Source organism: Convolutriloba macropyga, chromosome 7, assembly GCF_964194025.1.
Source record: "Convolutriloba macropyga chromosome 7, txConMacr16.3, whole genome shotgun sequence".
Lineage (NCBI taxonomy): Eukaryota > Metazoa > Xenacoelomorpha > Acoela > Convolutidae > Convolutriloba > Convolutriloba macropyga.
The window spans coordinates 20,590,710-20,609,600 of NC_134474.1; the positions used below are offsets into that span (position 1 = coordinate 20,590,710).

Genomic DNA, 18,891 nt, shown 5'->3' on the forward strand with positions numbered 1-18,891 from the left:
ATCTAATGTCTGGAATAAAAACAATAGTTAACAGAAAAGAGGGGTTTTATCCTACATCTTGTCACTGATTTACACCGCCGAGTCAAAAATTTTATATTCTTTGCAACGCCCCTTTTTCGGGTATATTCCATTTTCGGAAATCCAGCTACAGAGCACGATGTCATTATATTATGTAAATATATAAGATGTCAGTGATAAGATTTTAATCAGATTTTTGTTGCAGATTTAATTATGGGTGATCAGGCAAAGGATAAGCCGGATGAAAACGCAGTGCATAAAAATGCCATTCTAGTCGAAAGTATTAAGAAGGAAATGGCCGTCTACAAGCCTTACGAGACTTTTGCAATCAATCCATATAACAAATGTAAGCTATTTCTTCATTAATTGATAAATTTTTAATTTGATCGTGAATGTTGAGAAGAATTTGCAGTTGCTATTATCATTTTTATACTGTTCAGCTCTTGCTTATCAGTGACCTCTATTTTCAGATAAGCATCAGTGTTCTTTGTAAATTATAAATCGGTTTTAGTACATGTGCTTGCTGGGAAACCCAATTCAAAATATGACCAGTTAGATCCATCGGCGGCCAATTGTAAGTACGCGCTATTATTGTTTGGTTGCCGTGGCGTTTTGAATCCACAACAAACTTTGATGTAAAGGTAAGTTTGGAGATCCCGAAAAAGTTGTCCGATATTTCAGTTGACTTCTTTGATCAAATCAAAAGAGCCAATCAGGAGCCAAATAAGAAGTACGACGAAGCGCAGACTGTGAACCAGGAGTATGGATGGATCAATAAACCTTTGGTTGGTACGGTTCGGTTCTTTCAAAGCATTGAAATTATTGAAAAGTAAAAAGTTGGTATTTTGTTCAGCCTTCTGTTATCAAAAATTTGGAGTCTTTGTACCCCCCGGTTAGTGGATGCATAATATTTGCACCCCCAGATGCAGGTGCCATATTTTTACATAGTAATTTTTTGTGTAATGGTACGTGCTCTGTATTTGGGGGGTGCATAACGTACTGGGTGGGGGCACAAACTGAAAAGATACAAGATTTGATTTCCCATGATATTTTTAGTTTTAGCCCAATCATTAGAAGTTTATTCTACCGTGTAGCCCAGCTTAATGGTGGTAACACCTCAAATACAAAAGGTTATCAGTACTCTAACAAAAAAAGCAGTAGATAGCTCTAATGATGCGGTAATGATTTTGCTGTTTACGAAGAGGACAAAATAAAATTTTCACATCGAATTGTGGCTGCTTTCGATAAAAGTAAATTCTTAAATATATGGCTTCGACATTTTGAGGAGTGATATGTTTGCGCTGTAAAAGTTAACTTTTCACTGGCTTTGTGCTTTCAAATTTTTCATCTTTGGAAATCTTCAGCGGAGTAGCAACCAGAAAACTTTCGATTTAATAGATGAAAGAGATTTTGCTCTCGCTTCTCTGTTTTGAGAGTAATCGTTCTGAAAAGTTACCTGACCAATAGAAAGTTTTTGGTATCAAAGAGAATGCAGATTTTTGCCAAGTCGAACTTCAAATTCTTGTGGGCACGTACAATGACATTTTGCCCTATAAAAATTGATTATTTCTACCCTACACTAACAGGTGTGTCAACTAATAATTATAAGAAAAATTCTCAAAGCAGATAATCATAATTTTTTATCAGGAAAGAGTCTACTAACAACTAACAAGATGATCTACTTTCCCTTTGTTGACACACACACACAGCACATGGAGCGTCAGGCTTCCAGAATTTTGCTTTTACAATTTGAGATATCTCTATAATCCATCGTTGAAGATGTTAATGGAGAGTCATACGTTCTTACAAAAACGAGGGAGTTAATTATGCGCTGATCAGAGCGTAAGAAGATAGGAGAACTTCAAACTAAATTTGACAAACCAAAGCACAAGCAATTATAAATTGCAGGTGGTTGAACAACTGGGTTTAAGGCAATTTTCTAATCAAGTATTTCAGAGCTATGAGAATTTCACATTTATCCAAATTAACCTTCTGACACCTTAAAAGGATTAGTTGCAGACGTCGATTGTACCCTTTATGTCTTCGACCCGAGACCTTTAACTACCCATTTTAAGGGAGGTTTAGCAAAAGAATCAATGTTTTCATCCAGAGAATCATCTGACAAAAAAAACTGTTGTTGGAATTTTGAAATTGTAATTAATTCTTGGACACTCATTTCTTTTGCGTATTCCAAGTCTCTATTGATAGATATCGATGGCAATATCCTGCTTCTAAATAAATCATAATAATCTTAAAGCTATCTTAATAAAGACATCAGGGTAAGGGAATAAGAAAGAGTGTCTGGTAATTGAGTTACATTACAATATGCCCAATGTCAAGATACCTTATGTGTCAATATTCCCTATGCGATTATACCCAATTTATTCCCTTTGATCTTTTCGTTCAATAATACGATTAAAAATTAGCAGTCGGTATTACATGCACGTTTTCTCATAATTGAGCTGATCTAATTTAATCCTAATTTAATCCCATGTTTGGTTCCGATGGCTTCAAATCACGTACCACGGGCCGCTGATGCATGATCAGGGCGTGCACTGCATAGCCAAGTACGCCAGCTGAATATTATGCTAAATGATCGTTTTGATAAGTTTAACAATGGCAGGGTATTTTGTCGCAGCGGGTATATTAGCATTGGCTATGTTGGTGTCAGGACAATTTACCCAATGCCAAAATACCCAATGCCATTATACCCAATGTACTTTGATATTTTCGTTCAATTATCCGGCTACAAATTAGCAGTCGCTATTTTTCGTATGTTTTAACATACTTAATGGCCATGCCTCAGCGGCCAGTTGGACTATCAGAACCAACATGGTATTAAATTATCCGCTTACTAAATCATACGTGTAAGAGCTATTTTCTGCTAATTAGTACTCGGATTATGGAACGAAAATATCAATGCGAATTGGGTATAATGGCATTGGGTATTTTGGCATTGGGTATAATGGCATTGTCATGTAACCGGATGTTTTGTCCTGACCCCGATAATTGAGTGACTAGATATCAATTTTGCCTAGAAATGGTCATACATGAAATTTTCGATATTTGACAGTTAATCTTGAAATACGCCAACAGTGAAAAGAGTGCTGTTAAGTTGCTATGTTTCTTACTTTTTTAATTAATTGTTTACATATTCCACTTTCTGTACAATCGATTGAAAATTGTAGGGCCAGAAATCATAGCTACAAAATATCTTCCTTTCTCAAGATTTCGCATCGTCTTATAAAAGCTTCTCCGAAGTGACGAAACAAAAGACAGTAAAATCTGTGTTCAACCAATATGAACACCTGAGAATTTGACACAAAAAAATCTATCAAGCAAATTTTTGTCTTGGAGATTTTCGTTTTCAAGTTTGGAAAAATATGAAAGGTTACATGACATGTTTTTAAATAATAATGAAAGCCAAATTCATTCATCTTCTAATTTCTGCAGTTAGTTGCCTTGCTTCTTTGATTAGTTTGATTGTAAAAGCTCAAGGAGCACGTAATTTGAGGAAAGTTTAAAAAAATACTTATTTTGATATTTGAAAATGCGACAGATTCTGAAGTTGCTCTCTCTGATTAGAAATTCTAATTTCTAATTTGATAAAAATGATTTGAGAATGAACTAAAGCTCTCGGGTCCAAATTTGCGAATGTTTTGATTAATTTGTAATTTTCCTAAGTTTATTTGGAAGCTTGTCCGCAAGGTATTCAGAATTGTCTAATAATTTTTTCCCAAGCTGTTTCATTAGAGAGCTTCAAAGAGTAGTTTTGCTTCAAAATCTTCCTTTTGGTCTGCTTTTCAGTTGCACGACTCAATGGGATAATGGTTTTTGCGTTTGGCAAGGGTTCTGTATATCTATGTTCGATCAAGAGAAGTTTTGATGGTGCATATTATTTGCAACGTCGAAGCGCAATACCAAATTCGGATCTTTTCCGTTTGTGCCCTCAATCCCCCCCCGTTAGAGCGCGTGTCATTACATAGTAATTCATTATATAAAGGTGTAAAACAACTCTTTCGAACGTCAATTGAAACAATATACATATGCACGTGTAAAAAATATGGCACGTGCGTCGGGGGGGGGGGGGGTGCAAATAATATAGGGGGGGGGGGGGGCACAAACGGAAAAGATCCAATGTTTGACGCATTTTCAGGTTGAACTAGAGAAAGAGGACAAGCGACTATACTTCGGCAGAGCCAATTCTGAGATCACAAAATACATGGAGGTGTATTTCCTGCAGAAGGAGCAGGAAACCATGCACGATAAAAACTGAATTGACAACAACTGAATCATTTCAAACTGATCACATCTTTCCACGCTTCCTTTATGTCCCTTCTAATTTCGGCTGTCTAAAAATACGATGTTCGGAAATATTGTTTCGCTAGTTTGGATCTTAGTACCGGGGCACAAACGGAAAAGATCCGCTATTTTATATAGTAACGTGCTATATATCAACATATAATTGGTAAGAAATAATTGAGCGAAAAAACAATATATAATTGTTCAAAAAACCCTATTGAGGGCGGGGGGGGACAGAATATACCCCGATTCCCAATCTTGTTCAACTCTGGAGCCTAGAGAAAGACAGTGCAGGATATAAGCACTCGAATTTTTGTAAATTTGATGGGCTTAATTTTTAACTATGTGAAAATGTGGACGAAGTTTTGATGGGAAAAGCGTGTAATCTGTGTGCCTTTTAGTTAATAAACTACATACACTATTTGAATCAAATTCATTTGCTATGAATACACCTACGTTTGTCCAATTGAAATTTCATAACCCTTTTTTTAAATCGACAATATCAATGATTGCTTTGTAAGATTATTTTCTAATTATTTTTTTCGGAATGATTAAAGTATTCTATTAAGATAATAATTTTCTGATCACGAACACTTTCATCAGTTACTGTTTTTGGATGAAGTTTGTCGTAATTTAGTTTTGTCCGTTGATCTCAAAAAGCGTTTGATGCTATTTGTTTGAAAATGCTGAGATAATATTACTTGAAATGTGGGATTTTAACGGTATTTTCGGATCTTTTATGTTAATGCTCTACTATCATTCTGCCATCATATTATTCGCTCCCTTCGCTTGAACGTGCTTTTTTAAAGCGAAATGAAATACTATATAAAATGAGACAATTTGTTACTGGAAGGGCCAACAAATACGGGTATAAACGGATAAGATACTTAGTTTTTTGTGATTATTTTCAGAAGATAATGACTATTTGCTTGCAAAACATTTTTTTAAAAATAAGACAGTAGTTAGTGCTAAATGATATTCTGAAAATTCGCGAGTCGAACAAAAGTTACTCATTCCGAAATCATACAAGCAAATTCTACGAAATCTATCAGGAGATTTCAATCGCAGATGCAATAATAATTGTTTCAACATTTTTTTCAAAATGACGACTATATATATATTTAATAAAAGATTGTCACCAACTTCAAACTTTTCGGTTCTCTATTACGAAACTACTCAGTTTGACAGCATGAACAGTACACCAACACGATTGAAATGATATGTCATCGAATTCCACGCATAAGGTGTTTTGAGGTTTGGTTTCATTGAAACTACTTAATTAGCAGTAGATAGGACTCGTGGATTGAAATCATCTTAAAAATAAACTATTCTGACAAATTTCTTAACTTTGAATTTGCACTAACGAATGTATGAGTTCGCTCCGCGAATTCGATTACCATTTTAGAATGATTATTTTGATTGGCAAATCGCAATTAAGATTCAACCAGAACTTGGTCTAGTTTTCGCAAGGCGAATCGTAGTTTGAAGAACAATCAATTGAAAATTGACTTGAAATTTGAAAGAGTTAAATTAAGTTAAAATTGGAAGTTAGAACAGAAAATTAGATTAGAATAATTTCAGAATTACACTGCTCAATTATGTAAACAAACTAGAAAAGATTAACAAACTTAGAAACAGTTCCGCAACAGACAATGACTCAAACAACATGTAATGAAATTCCTTAAAGGGAAATGACAAGTGGGCGATGGGTTACTATTATGAAGCAACTAAAAGTAACAAAAATTGTAGATCAAATTAACTATTAAAATTAACATGAAATTAGAACTAAATGAAGGTGAAAATTATGAATCAGGGAATGGCACCGACCAATGTAGCTCATAAATTAAAGATAATACCACAAAAATGAGCGCCCAAAAATTCGCTTCTAGTTGTTTGTTGGTAGTAAAAAAAATTACATTAAGCGCATTCTTGAAAGCAACTCCTCTAGATTTAATGATCTTGAGCCTTTCGCTTGACACTTAAGAATGTCCTCTGTCAGGTAGAAATTTCGCTTTCGGTAAAGCTACTTTGCTCGAAAGAACAAGAAATGCTGCTACAATTTGGTTTGATTGTTGACGCTCAAATATTCGCGAAAACTATTAGCTCATCTGTAATTTGGAATTACGACCTTTTTTTCTAATATAATCAAATTTTGCTAGAGCACAGAATAATTTAATGAATGCCACAGAATATTCAAATGAATGCCGCATTAGAACAACGATCACCAACAGGTTGGCATACAGTCGCATTCGCGTCTCCTTTCCTTAAATCAAATGAAGAACGCTATAGTGTCAATGAATTCGAATTATTAGGAGTGGTGTGGTCTGTTGAATATGTTAAAAATTACTTGTTTGGAAAATCATTCACAATTATTACAGATCACCGGGCATTTTTTTCAATCATGAAAGAACACAGATCTAACAAATCTTACAATAGGCGTTTAACACGTTGGATGGATCGCTTATTACCTTTTGTTTTTAATTTTGAACATATACAAGGCGCGAAAATGGGTCTTTTAGATTACATTTCTCGCTAACCGATTCAGAGAGAAAAAGTTACAAACAAATGTGACGAGGAATTTGTGGCTGCAATATTTATCCGCATTCGTGATGCAATTGCAGCAATTTATATAAATACCACACCATAAAACTGTCAATCACAGCTCTTTAACAGCGTAAATCACACACATTCCACACGTCCCTCAATAGCCCACCAAACAAACCATTCTAAATTGCATTCTGCTAACACCGGTCAGCAGAGTAACATTTCAATCTACTCCCGATTCGGCGGTCAATTCCACCCCATCATCAAACGATGGCCCAATGTCACCCAACTTGGAACTTTCGAAAGAGGAGGTCATTGAAAACAGTTTTACCCAGTTGTTCATGAAGGGAATTCATGCGTTGCTAACGAAAAAAGATTAAATTTTGTAAGAAGTGAGGGATTGCATTCTCCAGGGAGACGAACAGAGATGAAAGCAAGTCAACCCCAATCCATATTCGTACTGAGGAGACCTGCACATTTGCTCGGGATGTGTCTGTGTGGACGAACGCGTGGCCATACCACACTCCAAACAAGACACGGTCCTCAAATCATTGCACCTCACACACCCAGTCAGTTGGGGTTACGTGGGTCAATACGCATTCTGGCCGTATATGCATAGGGAAATTCTCAATAAGGCCGCAGTGCAAACCATGCTCTGATCTTGGTAAGAATCTTAAACCATTCATTCCAGCGTCGAAATGGCAACCTTTGATAAATTGTTCCGAACCTTACGAAGAAATTCAACTAGACTTTTGCGGACCAATTACATGTGAAAATGATCAAGATATACTTTTCCATGTATGTATTGACCGTTTTTCTTAGTAATCTACAGTAGAGCTCTTTGAAAATGATAACGGGCTTATGGTAATCAAATTTCTTGACGAATACATACAAATATATGGAGTTCCTCGAAATATTAGATTAGATCAAGCACGTTGTTTGATAGGATGTAAAATTAAAAAATTTTGTAAACAAAATAATATTAACATTATTACCGCTCCTACTAACGATCACAAGGCTATTGTATTAGTAGAGCGTTTGATACAAACAAATAAAAGGCGACCGAATTGCATGAAATTAGCTAATAAAAAAAGCACTTTCGCAATTAAAGAATCAATAAAGTCAATATTGTATCAACTACGTCTATGCAAACAAAATACCAAAAATGTAACAACTTTCCAAACACACTTTGGAAGAAAACCAATCACACCACGTAGTAATATAAGTGCAATACCAACGTCATCTAATTTTTCATATGAAAATATTCTCAATCACTATTTACACGCAGACACAGTCCCAGACGAAGACTATCTTGATGACAACGAATTGGTAACGGGGAAAAAAGCGACATTCTAGTCGAAGGGGCAACGTCCCACGCACAGGTGGATGCGGGCAGACGCTATAATGGGGACAAAAATAAGTCGGTATCGCGCTTTATCCTCCACTCGAAATCGACAAATCCGATACCATTTCGAAAGGTCCTTAGAGTTAAAGTTGGCCAGAAAAATCTCCGAACGATTAAAGCAAGATTTGCGAGGCCTTTGGGAGACTTTAGCGCCCGGCAGTACAGTTGTACGCATATCCCCTACAACGACAGAAGTCAAAGAGCAGGAAGTCACAGAAGTGAAGGTGCGCAATAATGATATTGCTAAATTTGGAACACTGGCAGAGCCAAATACGGAACTGTGGCAATACGCTCAAAGACGCCCACTGCCGTATGACAAGACGACGGAACAAAAGAATGCACAACATTCCAAGGAACGTAAGAAAAAAAACAGAGGAGATATAAAGATAAGGCACCGACAAGCTGATAAAGCATTCAGAATTTCCTCAGAAAACAGCAATATTTCAAAGGCCAGGTCATCTCGCAAACCGAAAAAACATAAAGGCGGAACAAGTCGTTCACGCAAGTAAACTGCTACACCAAATACCTCAGCAGCCTCTTCGATAGCAGCCTCTTCAGCAACCTCTTCGATTACAAGTCCGACGACCTCAAAGGGAAAGAGGAACCGTAAAGCTTCGGACTACTTTGGATTTGAGAGCTCGGTATAATCTGTTAGTGATCCTGAGACAATGCCAGCACCTTAACGCCATAGAACTAACAACACTGTAATCGAAACAGTAAAACAGGAGGAGGCCTTTCAACCACCAGCAGTCAAAACTCGTTTCGAAGTACCAGTTATGAGCCCACCAGACCCTAGTATTCGCCCGCTGGAAACTTCGCCCCTGAAGAATACGATTATGCTGACTATGAACGTGAAGTCAGTATGAGCGTGTTCGATGCCGAAAACTAAATCTAAAATATTTTCTTTTGCTCTGTAGCAATGATCAGTAATTTCAAAACTTATAATTGCAATTTTCGATCTCATCTTTAATTTTAAACTTTAATTTATTTGTTGAATTCATTTTCCTTGTAAAAATTTTGTTGTGAATGAAATTATTTTACTTTCATTCATTAGAATTGTCTAATAAATTGATTGGTGTTACACTTGTGCTGCATTTGCGTCTTAATTTACGCCATTTAATTAACTTTGTTTGTAAACGTTAATTGTTTACATGTTCTTTAATTTAACTTGGAAAGCCATTGCAAATCCAATTGTCCTGTTCATGTTGCAATTCTAGTCGCCACTTTGAACGTTAAAGAAATAGTCATACTAACCAGTACATATGTTTTTTTATAATTTAAAAATTTATTGCTTGCAGTTTTTAATCTTGTCAAAACCACGGATATGTGGTACGGTTGTACCCTAATTTGAAAACTAAACTAAGTTTTTAGTTGTCCTTGTGTCAGTTCACTTAAATTTTATTTGTATTCGTATTCACTTAGGTAAAACTTTAGCTCCGGCTATAAAATCAAGATTTCAGTTGTGTTCACGCTCTCCCATTTTTTTTTACTTAAATTAACTTTCATTCTTTTAACAATATTTCTGAAATTCAGTTGTTCTCAATCTTTCCTGTTTTGATACAAGAATAGTTCACTAAGGAATGGTGACAGAATTCCACGCCAAAAGAATATTGTCACATTCGTAACACTACTGCTTGTTATAATTGAGAATTGTAATTGGAAACTTCACCGCGTATAGTAGATTCGACCCAACTCGAATCCAACTTCTTTGAATCAACACTCATTCGCGGCTCAAATATATATACCTCTGTAGTAAGAGGTATCATACCTGTTAAACGCTTTCAGCTGAGACTGCTTAATAAGCAATGCATCGGTGTTGAAAAAACGTGGAAAAGTTAACAATGATTTCTTGAATACCAATTAGGAATCTTTTATGGAACTCTTGGCAACCATAACAACATCGTATATAAAAAATTTGATGGCTTTTATGGGACCATATATTGTTCTTGAATAAGGTTCTCAAAAATTGTCTAACTGGAAACACTACTATACATTTTTTTAGGACTTAATCATTTTGAAAGAAAGACATGCCGGTTAAATTAAGTCAGTGGCGCCAAATCTCGATGTTAACGGTTTTTGTGCTGTAAAATTTCTCATTAAACCACAGAGTTTCTGCAAACAGAAAATACACGAAGCAGCTAGTACTTTTCTTATTTTGTGAAATTTTACATTGATATAGGGCTATTTCAGGATAAAATTATTACAGTCTCTTCAGACCATTTTTCTACTGTCACTTTGCTTTTAACAATTTTACCATTAATGCTTTATGTACTAATTTTTAGCGGAAAACATTTAAGTATAATGTTTTTTTTATTTACTAATATCGTTCAAATAATCTCTTTTTATATTATCGATATTTTGCCTTTAACGGTTTTGCCTAAATTATTATGTTTTGGTATACAATAAAAATTGAGAAAAAACAGTTTCCAAATGTAAATTTGTCGACTATCAATGAAGCAGCCGCGGAAAAATAATGTAATCAACGAATTTTACATGACAGTGTTGCGTGGATCCTTGCTTTTAAAACTCTACTTGCCGGAGTTATTTTTGGGAAACCCATGCCCTGCCAGATTCTCTGATTTCATTTGTTTCGAAAATTTCAAGATTATAGTACTCAGAAATCCTCACGCGTTAAAATCGTAATCTCAATTTTTTCAATGAAATGTTTTGGTTAAGCTCGCTTTCATTGAAATAGAAGTGTTGCCAATTTGAATATATTCAAAATTTAAAAGAAACTTACAGATGGGGATGAAATTTGTTTTTGTAAAAAAAATCAGATGTCTATTTCACTGTTCTGTCACACTGCGTTACTTTTTTTTATTTGAAGCTATTCAAAACAACTTCGAGCATTATCGAGAATTAATTTGTAATTGAAAATGCTTCTGAAGTAGTGAAGTTGTGCTCAATCAGTTATTTTCTAACTCTTTTGAAAGGGTTTTTGTTTTTCACTCGCATTGGAATGAGAACTTTTTTATTTCCGAGAATTTTGAAGTGTATTTTTATTAATTTCTGTCAGGTAATCTTGAAAACTGAAACAGAGCAGTACCTTAAATTTTATTCTAATTCAACTACAGTTTACTTAATGCGTCATAGAAATACTTTTTAAAATAAATTTAGATGCTGTGCGTTTTATAAAAACTAATTTTTTTATCAACAAATTATATCAACTTCTGGAAAATAATTCACATTTTTTATCATAAGAAAGTTGGTCCAGAGTCCGAGTTTAACTTCAAAATATTAATGACTACTCATAATAACAGCCCCGTTGCTCGTTGAATGGAGAAAACTACTGTTTTCGTTTCGTACAGCCCGCAAATTTGCTGAGGCGTTTATGCTTTCTGTTCCCTGAATTCTAACTGAATTCTGATTGGCCAGTTCCGCCTCATGAATTCTTGGTGAATTGTGATTGGCTAATTCAGTTTCGTCAATTTTACTGACGGGTACTTTTGGCTGTTTTTGGTCCAATGAGATTAGCTCAAAGTTTTCGCTTACCGGGAGTTGGGTTTTCAAGTCGGGAGGTGAAATTGAGTTTACTTTATGATCGTCCGGAACAAAGCCGGGGTTTATAATTCCATTTTGGTGGGACTGAACTTCAGGAATTTTATCTAGGTGTTTGTTAACAGCCGGCTTATCTGAATTTTTGAGGACTGGATATTCGACCGTTTCGCCCAATTTAAGTAAGCTATGTCGTTTTTGCTTCAATTGAGGATTTTTAGAAGATTTCAAGTTACTTTGCAATGGTTTGGTCAGCTCGGGCAAAATCGAGGCAGGGACGGATAGTAATAACTTTTTATCGCTAGTAACCGAGTTAATATATTCGGGTAAACTATCGTTCTCGCCTCTGATTGGTTGGGATCCTTGCGAAGATGACTCATCGCTGCTTGTTGAGGACTCCACATTAACTGTTGGAACTTGCGGATTGTGGTTCGGTTCCGGGCTCGGTGGCGCAATTTTTGCAGGTCCATTAAGGGCAACTGGTTTTGAGGTTGCGTTCTGGTTGTTTTGGTGATCTAAATTTACCGAATTGTTGCTGCTATTGTTGTGGCTACCGTTGTTGTTGTTGTTGTTGTTGTTGTTGTTTTGATTGTTCATATTATTCGATTTGTTGATCTGAATCGCTTCACTCAACAGGGCAGGGGTCAAGTGTTCTAAAACGTAAAAAAAAACGTAGTAACTCTAAACAGGGTTAAAATACTTGAAGAAAACAAAACTAATAACATTTGCTGGTTTCCGTCGGAATTATTTTTATCTGGTATTTATTAACTGACAAAAACCGAAAATATGTATCAAAACAAGTGCGGACCGGACTGGATTAATTAGGTCACGGACAGGGGGTCCAGACTGAAAAAGAGTGGAAGTAAGGATGAGCCAGACCACCAAGACTCAAACTGGGTATGGGCCAGACGGAACGACACGACCGAAGCTTTGTCCAGACAGCGTACAAGATTGGCCGCACTGGACCCCTGTCCACGACCCAAGACTGTTTGGCCCATATCTATCTTAGATCGCGGATCTCATACTGGAAAAAATCTGCATAAAATCAATGCCTATATAATTAATCAAACAGGGGGGCTCGAAGATGGGCGACTGCTTCTAATGTTCCGAAGCCTCTCATCCTCCACTTTCTCACTTCAAGTTCAGGACAAAATGTACAACAATTTTCATATTTCAACAAAGACTTTTTGATCTTAAAATGTGACACCTTTGAAATTGACGACAGACCTGATTACAGGTCGACATTATTTCAGTTTTATCGCTTGGGAGTCAATGATAGGTGACAGCGAAATGTGGCAATTTCTTCTGCGAAAAAAATTATAAAAAGAAGCAATGGTTTTTTTATGAATGAGTCAAAACACACTAAAAAGACAGCAAATATTCTGCAAGTTTCTAGTTGGTGGCAATTAAAATTTTGAACTTTTATCAGTTTTTTCTGAAAAATAAACAACGGAATTGCTGAATATTCCGCAAATGGAATGACGAAGAATTGTTTCCATTCATTAGTAAAATAAATCTTTTTTAAATTCTATTGCTTAAATCACTCCAATTTTTGTTGATCATTTAGGGTAAATTGACAAAGAAACTAAGTAGCTGAACCCAAACAATTTTATTGGTATTGGAATCAACTTTGATTGAAAGCTTTTGTGAGGGAAGGATCCAAATTAATGGGTATAGATAAGCAGTTGTCGCACAAAAGTCTGGTTGCATTAGGATCTGATCACAGGATAAAGTTATTAAAATGATCTGATTGAAGAGAAAATTTAGAAAAGAAGTGATCTGATCAGAGATCATAATTCATTTTGTTGGTTTTTAATGTTTTAGCAAATATCACCGACTAAATTGCCGTTCCTTCGTCGCTAATTCCCTCAGCAAATTTTAGCGACAATAGCACTGCAAAAATCGAGGAACAATCCCCAAATCGCGTCGAATCAATTAGATTTGTCGCTAGTATTCGCACACTGTAAAATGCAAAAACTAGCGACTTATAAACTAAAATTTGAGCTTATCGCACTTTTTTGCGCTCGCTTACTTTCTTGTTGTTAATACACGTACCTAAAATACATGTGTAAAACAGCGATTTGCCCAGTATATACAATCGAGCAAATGTGCTTTCTGCAAGGTAACGTTGGAACACTGGTCTGATCATAATACAGAAAGAGTCCAAATTGAAAGATGACTAATGGTTTGGACACAAATGACACAAAACTTTGACCAGAAATCCAGTTCTGTACAATGAATTGATCAATGTGCACGCTTCTTTCATTGTTGAGTTCAAAGTTACTCTTTTCAGTTGCACCACTATGGTCAATTACTAAAGCATATCATTAGCTGCAAAAAATGGTGGCTCTAAAAAAATACTCACCACTTGTCCCAAAAAAATTTTTAGTGATCACTCAAATTCTATTGCTCTCGATCTAGGCTATAACTGCATATTTCATCAGGAAATAACGAACCCTCAACATGTGAAAAATGAAGACGAACAGCCTTGTCACTGAACAGGAGTGGAATAGACGGACAGATGTATAGACAGACTGATCAGATCAAAGAACGGTATGACCAGAGGTCAAAGTTTTGAAAAGAATTTGGTGAGAGGATAAAATCTGGAAAAAATGTTCTGATCATAGCCCAAATCGGATGAAATGTTCATTTAAATCAGACGCCAGCGATTTTTACCGAACATTTCTGAAAGCATTGGCTAGAAACTTTTCCACATAGTCTCCAAACAAGGTTGAATTAAATTTTAGGATAAAAGGAAGGGTTCAGCATGCTTGCTATTAAAATTTCGCGGAATTAAGTGAAAAGCTTTTATTCCCACATCAAACTGACCTTGTCAAAAACTATTTAAATGACCTAATGACCCTCAGGTTACTTGTCTTTCATGAAAGGATTTTTTAACAAGCCTATCTGCTTGTCTGTCAGATAAATTGTAGAATATAGGGGCTTAGAGAACATATCATATGAGCTTCTATATTTGTGTATAAACGGAATTTAATATAAATCAGTGCTTTAAGTTTGTGCTTTGTATATGGTTGCTTCATTGTAACTCCACAATCCCCAGTCAAATCAGATTAGGATCAATAAGCTGTGAACAAACAAGGCGGCTCGGTAATGTGCAATGGCACATAAGGTTCCGACCCCGCCCATCCACAATTTTGTGGATGGGCGACCAAATGAGGAACAGATAGAAAAACCCAAAAATTATTTTTTGCGAATCCCAAAAAAGCCCAAGTCTTTTTCAAAAAATTCCGTATGAACGATAAGATAACCTCCAAAACAAATAACTCAGTGGAGTAAAAATTGATGCATTAGATTGCTGTAATATGTCAATATTAAGAGAGCGAGTCAAAACGAACAGCAAAATCAAACAACAACAACAACAAACATTAATTATATCAAAAAATTTATGTCCCTCTTAAAAACTAAATTTAATAACAAAGTCAACATACCGTCAGATAAACCTGAAACTAAACAAAAATAACTTAAAAATCACCACAAAACATATGCGACCAGTCCATAGAAAGGTTGGGTAATAATTATACAAAAAAGAACAAAAACAGAAAAGTAAAAAAAATTAACTTTTTTTTTTTGAAACAATTAACTTCAAAGTAATAAATACCATTAGGAATAAATTAATATTACCACAAATTTGCGATTACCACTGCTTCTATAGAAGGGCATTAGGACCTGACCTTATTCATTTTTTAGAGCGGCTAAAAAGAACAACAAAGAACAAACAAAATTTAAATTGAAACTTGCCAGAAAACGCTGTCAAAACCGTCAAGCCAAATTTTGGCACTCAAAATATATTTGATTGCGCCTTCTTCAAACAGTTATAATGTAGTACGTGGCCATTCATTAGTAAGACTAGGTAACAAGTAGACAAAAAAGCGGAGTGCTAAAGTATGTAATACTTTTAATTTTTTTTTCGAAACAAAATTACATTCAATGTCATGAAAGGCATTAATTACAAAAAGAACTATTTAAATATCGTCGTTTTTTCATGAAAAAGAAACCCTCGAGACCTGTAATTATCCAGAATATTTCTTGCATCTACAAAAAGAACGTCAAATATGACAAAAATCAAATTAATTTAATTTTTTTTTGTGAAAAAGCGGTGTCGAAGCCAGTAAGGTCATAACAAAATCTTTAAAAAAAAGATTTTTGGACACTAATCCCTTTTATTCCCTTGACACCCATAATGTCATATTTGACCTGTAATCAACTAACGAGATTAGGTAACAAAAAGAAACATAAAAAGAACAAAATTGCGAAGTTAAAAAATTATTTTTTAATTTTGGAAAACGATGGGTTTGAAAGTCATAAAAGCCATCAGCTATCTGCTAATATCAGAATATCGGTTTTTCTATTCTTCCATGAAAAGCCAATGAAAGCTATCACTAAACAGGAAATTTCATACGACCGAAACGACAAAGTATAAATGACAGTTAAGACAAAATTAAAAAATTCAATTGATTTCTTCAAGAAAGAGGCGTCGAGGCCATTAAAACGATGATTTATATCTTTCAGGATTTTAATATGTTTAATTGTGTTTTAATTTGAATGCTAATAAGGTGACATGAGAACTGTCAATAATGTGATAATGTGACAAAATTAGAAAACGTGAAAAACTGGCAAATATCAAAACAAACAAAAATCTAAAATCTTGTAGTATCAAAGCCAGAGAACAATAATTTCAGGCTTAAAACTGCAACCGAGAATAAATGTTTACTCAGTAGAAAGAAGAAGCAGTCTTTTTTTGCCGACACTAAGCTGGAAGTTGAACAAATTAAGAAAAAAATAGAGGAAAAGTTAATTAAGCCATTATTTATTGAAAAGTCAATTATTTTTAAAAAAAACCACCATAAACTTTCAATTAAAAAACTAAATGAATTAGCCTGGAGCTGTTTCGCAAGCGAATTGGTTGGACCTATCACTCCTGAGCTTTGATTTGATATGTTCTGTTCTTTATTATTAAAAAAAAGTCTTTTTTAAAAAAAAAAAGACCGACTGATTACAACCCGATTTTTTTTTGGGTTGTAACAGTCCAAGAATGGCCCAAAACTACCCCTGTTAGTACTTATTGTCCGTTAAGAACAATTGATTTTTCAAATGTTGTAGATATAGATAATTTCTGAGTTGAAACTCAAAATAAATTTTGCATTTTTGATAATCAACGAGTAAAGTTAGCAAAAAACGGCAAAGTTTTAACTACAAGGCACTCTCTGCGGACTCTGAAGTAGAAATAGCCCCCTTCTGAGTCTACAAAGATTGTATGAGTGTTGTTTGGGGGTGTACTGTAGGCAAATTTAATCAAAGTGGACTAAAGTAGCTTATTTCGTGCTGTTGTTGATGAAAAAGGCTAAATTTTGAAATGTTTATCCAGATTTTTTGACCAAAAAATTAAATCAAAACAATCAAAAATGCTTGTTCGTCTTCAAAAATGAAATCAACGACACTATTCTTAAAAATTATAACAAATTTTAGCAAAATTGACGAAAATTTAGGCAAAAATTCCGGAAAATGTGAATAAAAACAACGTGAATTCACTCTTCTTTTCTCAGAAGTTTAAGCCTCGATAACTCCCTGTAGAAAACGAAAATTAAAAAAATCTTTTTAATTCCATATTCTACGCTGAACGAGCTTTCTAATGATACCAGTCTCAACTCTCTACGATGAATATATCGAGCGGCGAAAATTCACTGAACAAAAAAAAAACCCAGTTGAGTATATAGTTCCTCCCCCCTCAAGAGGGTCGGAACAACTAGGGAAAATTATAGATGCAAATTTATGAAATGCATATCATTTAAGGCTAAATTTGGATAGAAATCTTTCGACAGAAATTAGCAAGTGTAGCAAGTGAAGCCTGAAAAATGATTTCTTTTAAATTAGGTTCTCATCTCTATAAAGAGACTCACACTGTTTCAGATTTTTCATCAAAAATATTTATTTGTCGTTGTCAAACAATTAATTTTTTTAGTATTGTGCAGTACACTAACTGTTTTCCATAAAGAAAAATATACAAGTATAATAGTTTAACATAAAACTTTTCGAATAGTATTCCTTCCTCATCACAACAAAATGACATTTGCGCAATTTCTACGCGAGGAAGATTGTCAGTCTGTTTGTCAAAAAGAAATCGTTTAATATCTTTGTTGCTTTGCGATTTCTTCAATGACAAAAAAGTAATCTTTTTATCGAGATTATGGTGTGTAAAATTTTGCATGTTGCTTAGGTTGACTAGCTGGGGACGGACTAGCGCCCAGAACTGTAACAAATTGAAAAGGGGGTTTGATGACTCTGAGAGATCTGTTGGAGGGCTGTTTTGTCCCCACGCTGCTCCTGTATACTCTTTTCGGCCATTAGAAACTCAAGTTCAAATAATGAATTGATTCAAGTAATCAAATAACATCCAATTGCTAAAAAAGAAACGTACAAGATTACTGAAACAAACAAAAATTCAACAAGAATTTTTACAAAACAGGGTTTACAATTCCATCTTTGTAACCAAATTAACTAAACTGAGAGCTACTGTTCTTTATCTATACAAAATTTCTTTACACGTAACTGACAATTAAGCTGCCTGATCTATTCGCGGTTCTCCGCTGTTCTGATTTTGCCAAATTGGATCATCTCACTCATCAATGTTTTTATTGTCAAAACATCTCTACATGTCAACTCCTCAGCTGCAGCTCTGTTGTGGTAATGGTATGATCCTCCCCTTAGTTACTTATCAAGCAACAACCTACACTAATGGCCAAACAAAAGATTTTGTTGACATCGCAATCATGGACTACTTTATTCAAGTCTTTTTCTAGTAAGTTTGCGATGAATTCAAAAGAACAATCAAATGACCTGAAGGCCTTCTTCATAAATTGCTGACTTCTATTCAAGCTATTCAAACTAAAACAAAAGCCTTATCAGACTTCTGGACGCTACCAATTAATCAACCGGTCAACCACTCAACTCAAAGAAGTAGCCTTTCTAAGAAGTTCATTGTCCCCCCACGGTATCTATAAAACAAATTCCCCAAAAGTTCACGGAGAGACTTGCCCTTAGGTATATACTTACTCCCTGCCAACTTTCATCAGGCTAGGGTAAGTACCTGACGACAAATAATTGTTTAT

The 18,891-nt window shown here is 35.0% G+C and overlaps 2 protein-coding genes across 4 annotated transcripts in view; one reads left to right on the plus strand and one right to left on the minus strand.

Moving 5' to 3' along the window:
• Positions 1–202: 202 nt before the first annotated feature.
• On the plus strand, positions 203–4,805 carry LOC142342152 (cilia- and flagella-associated protein 144-like). Its single transcript, XM_075393356.1, has 4 exons — positions 203–364; positions 530–592; positions 700–803; positions 4,175–4,805. Exons 1-4 carry the CDS (start codon positions 232–234, stop codon positions 4,292–4,294), a joined length of 420 nt encoding a protein of 139 aa, XP_075249471.1. The 5' UTR covers positions 203–231; the 3' UTR covers positions 4,295–4,805.
• A 6,542-nt stretch (positions 4,806–11,347) lies between these two features.
• Positions 11,348–18,891, minus strand: part of LOC142342687 (uncharacterized) — a 59,745-nt gene continuing 52,201 nt past the window's right edge. For 2 of the 3 annotated variants that reach the window (XM_075394177.1, XM_075394180.1), the window contains exon 2: positions 11,348–12,417. In XM_075394177.1, coding sequence (XP_075250292.1) covers positions 11,507–12,417 — 911 coding nt within the window. In that variant the 3' untranslated portion in view covers positions 11,348–11,506. Of the gene's footprint in view, positions 12,418–14,129; positions 14,177–18,891 lie in introns of those variants that run through there. The other variant, XM_075394179.1, reaches the window with a different exon arrangement.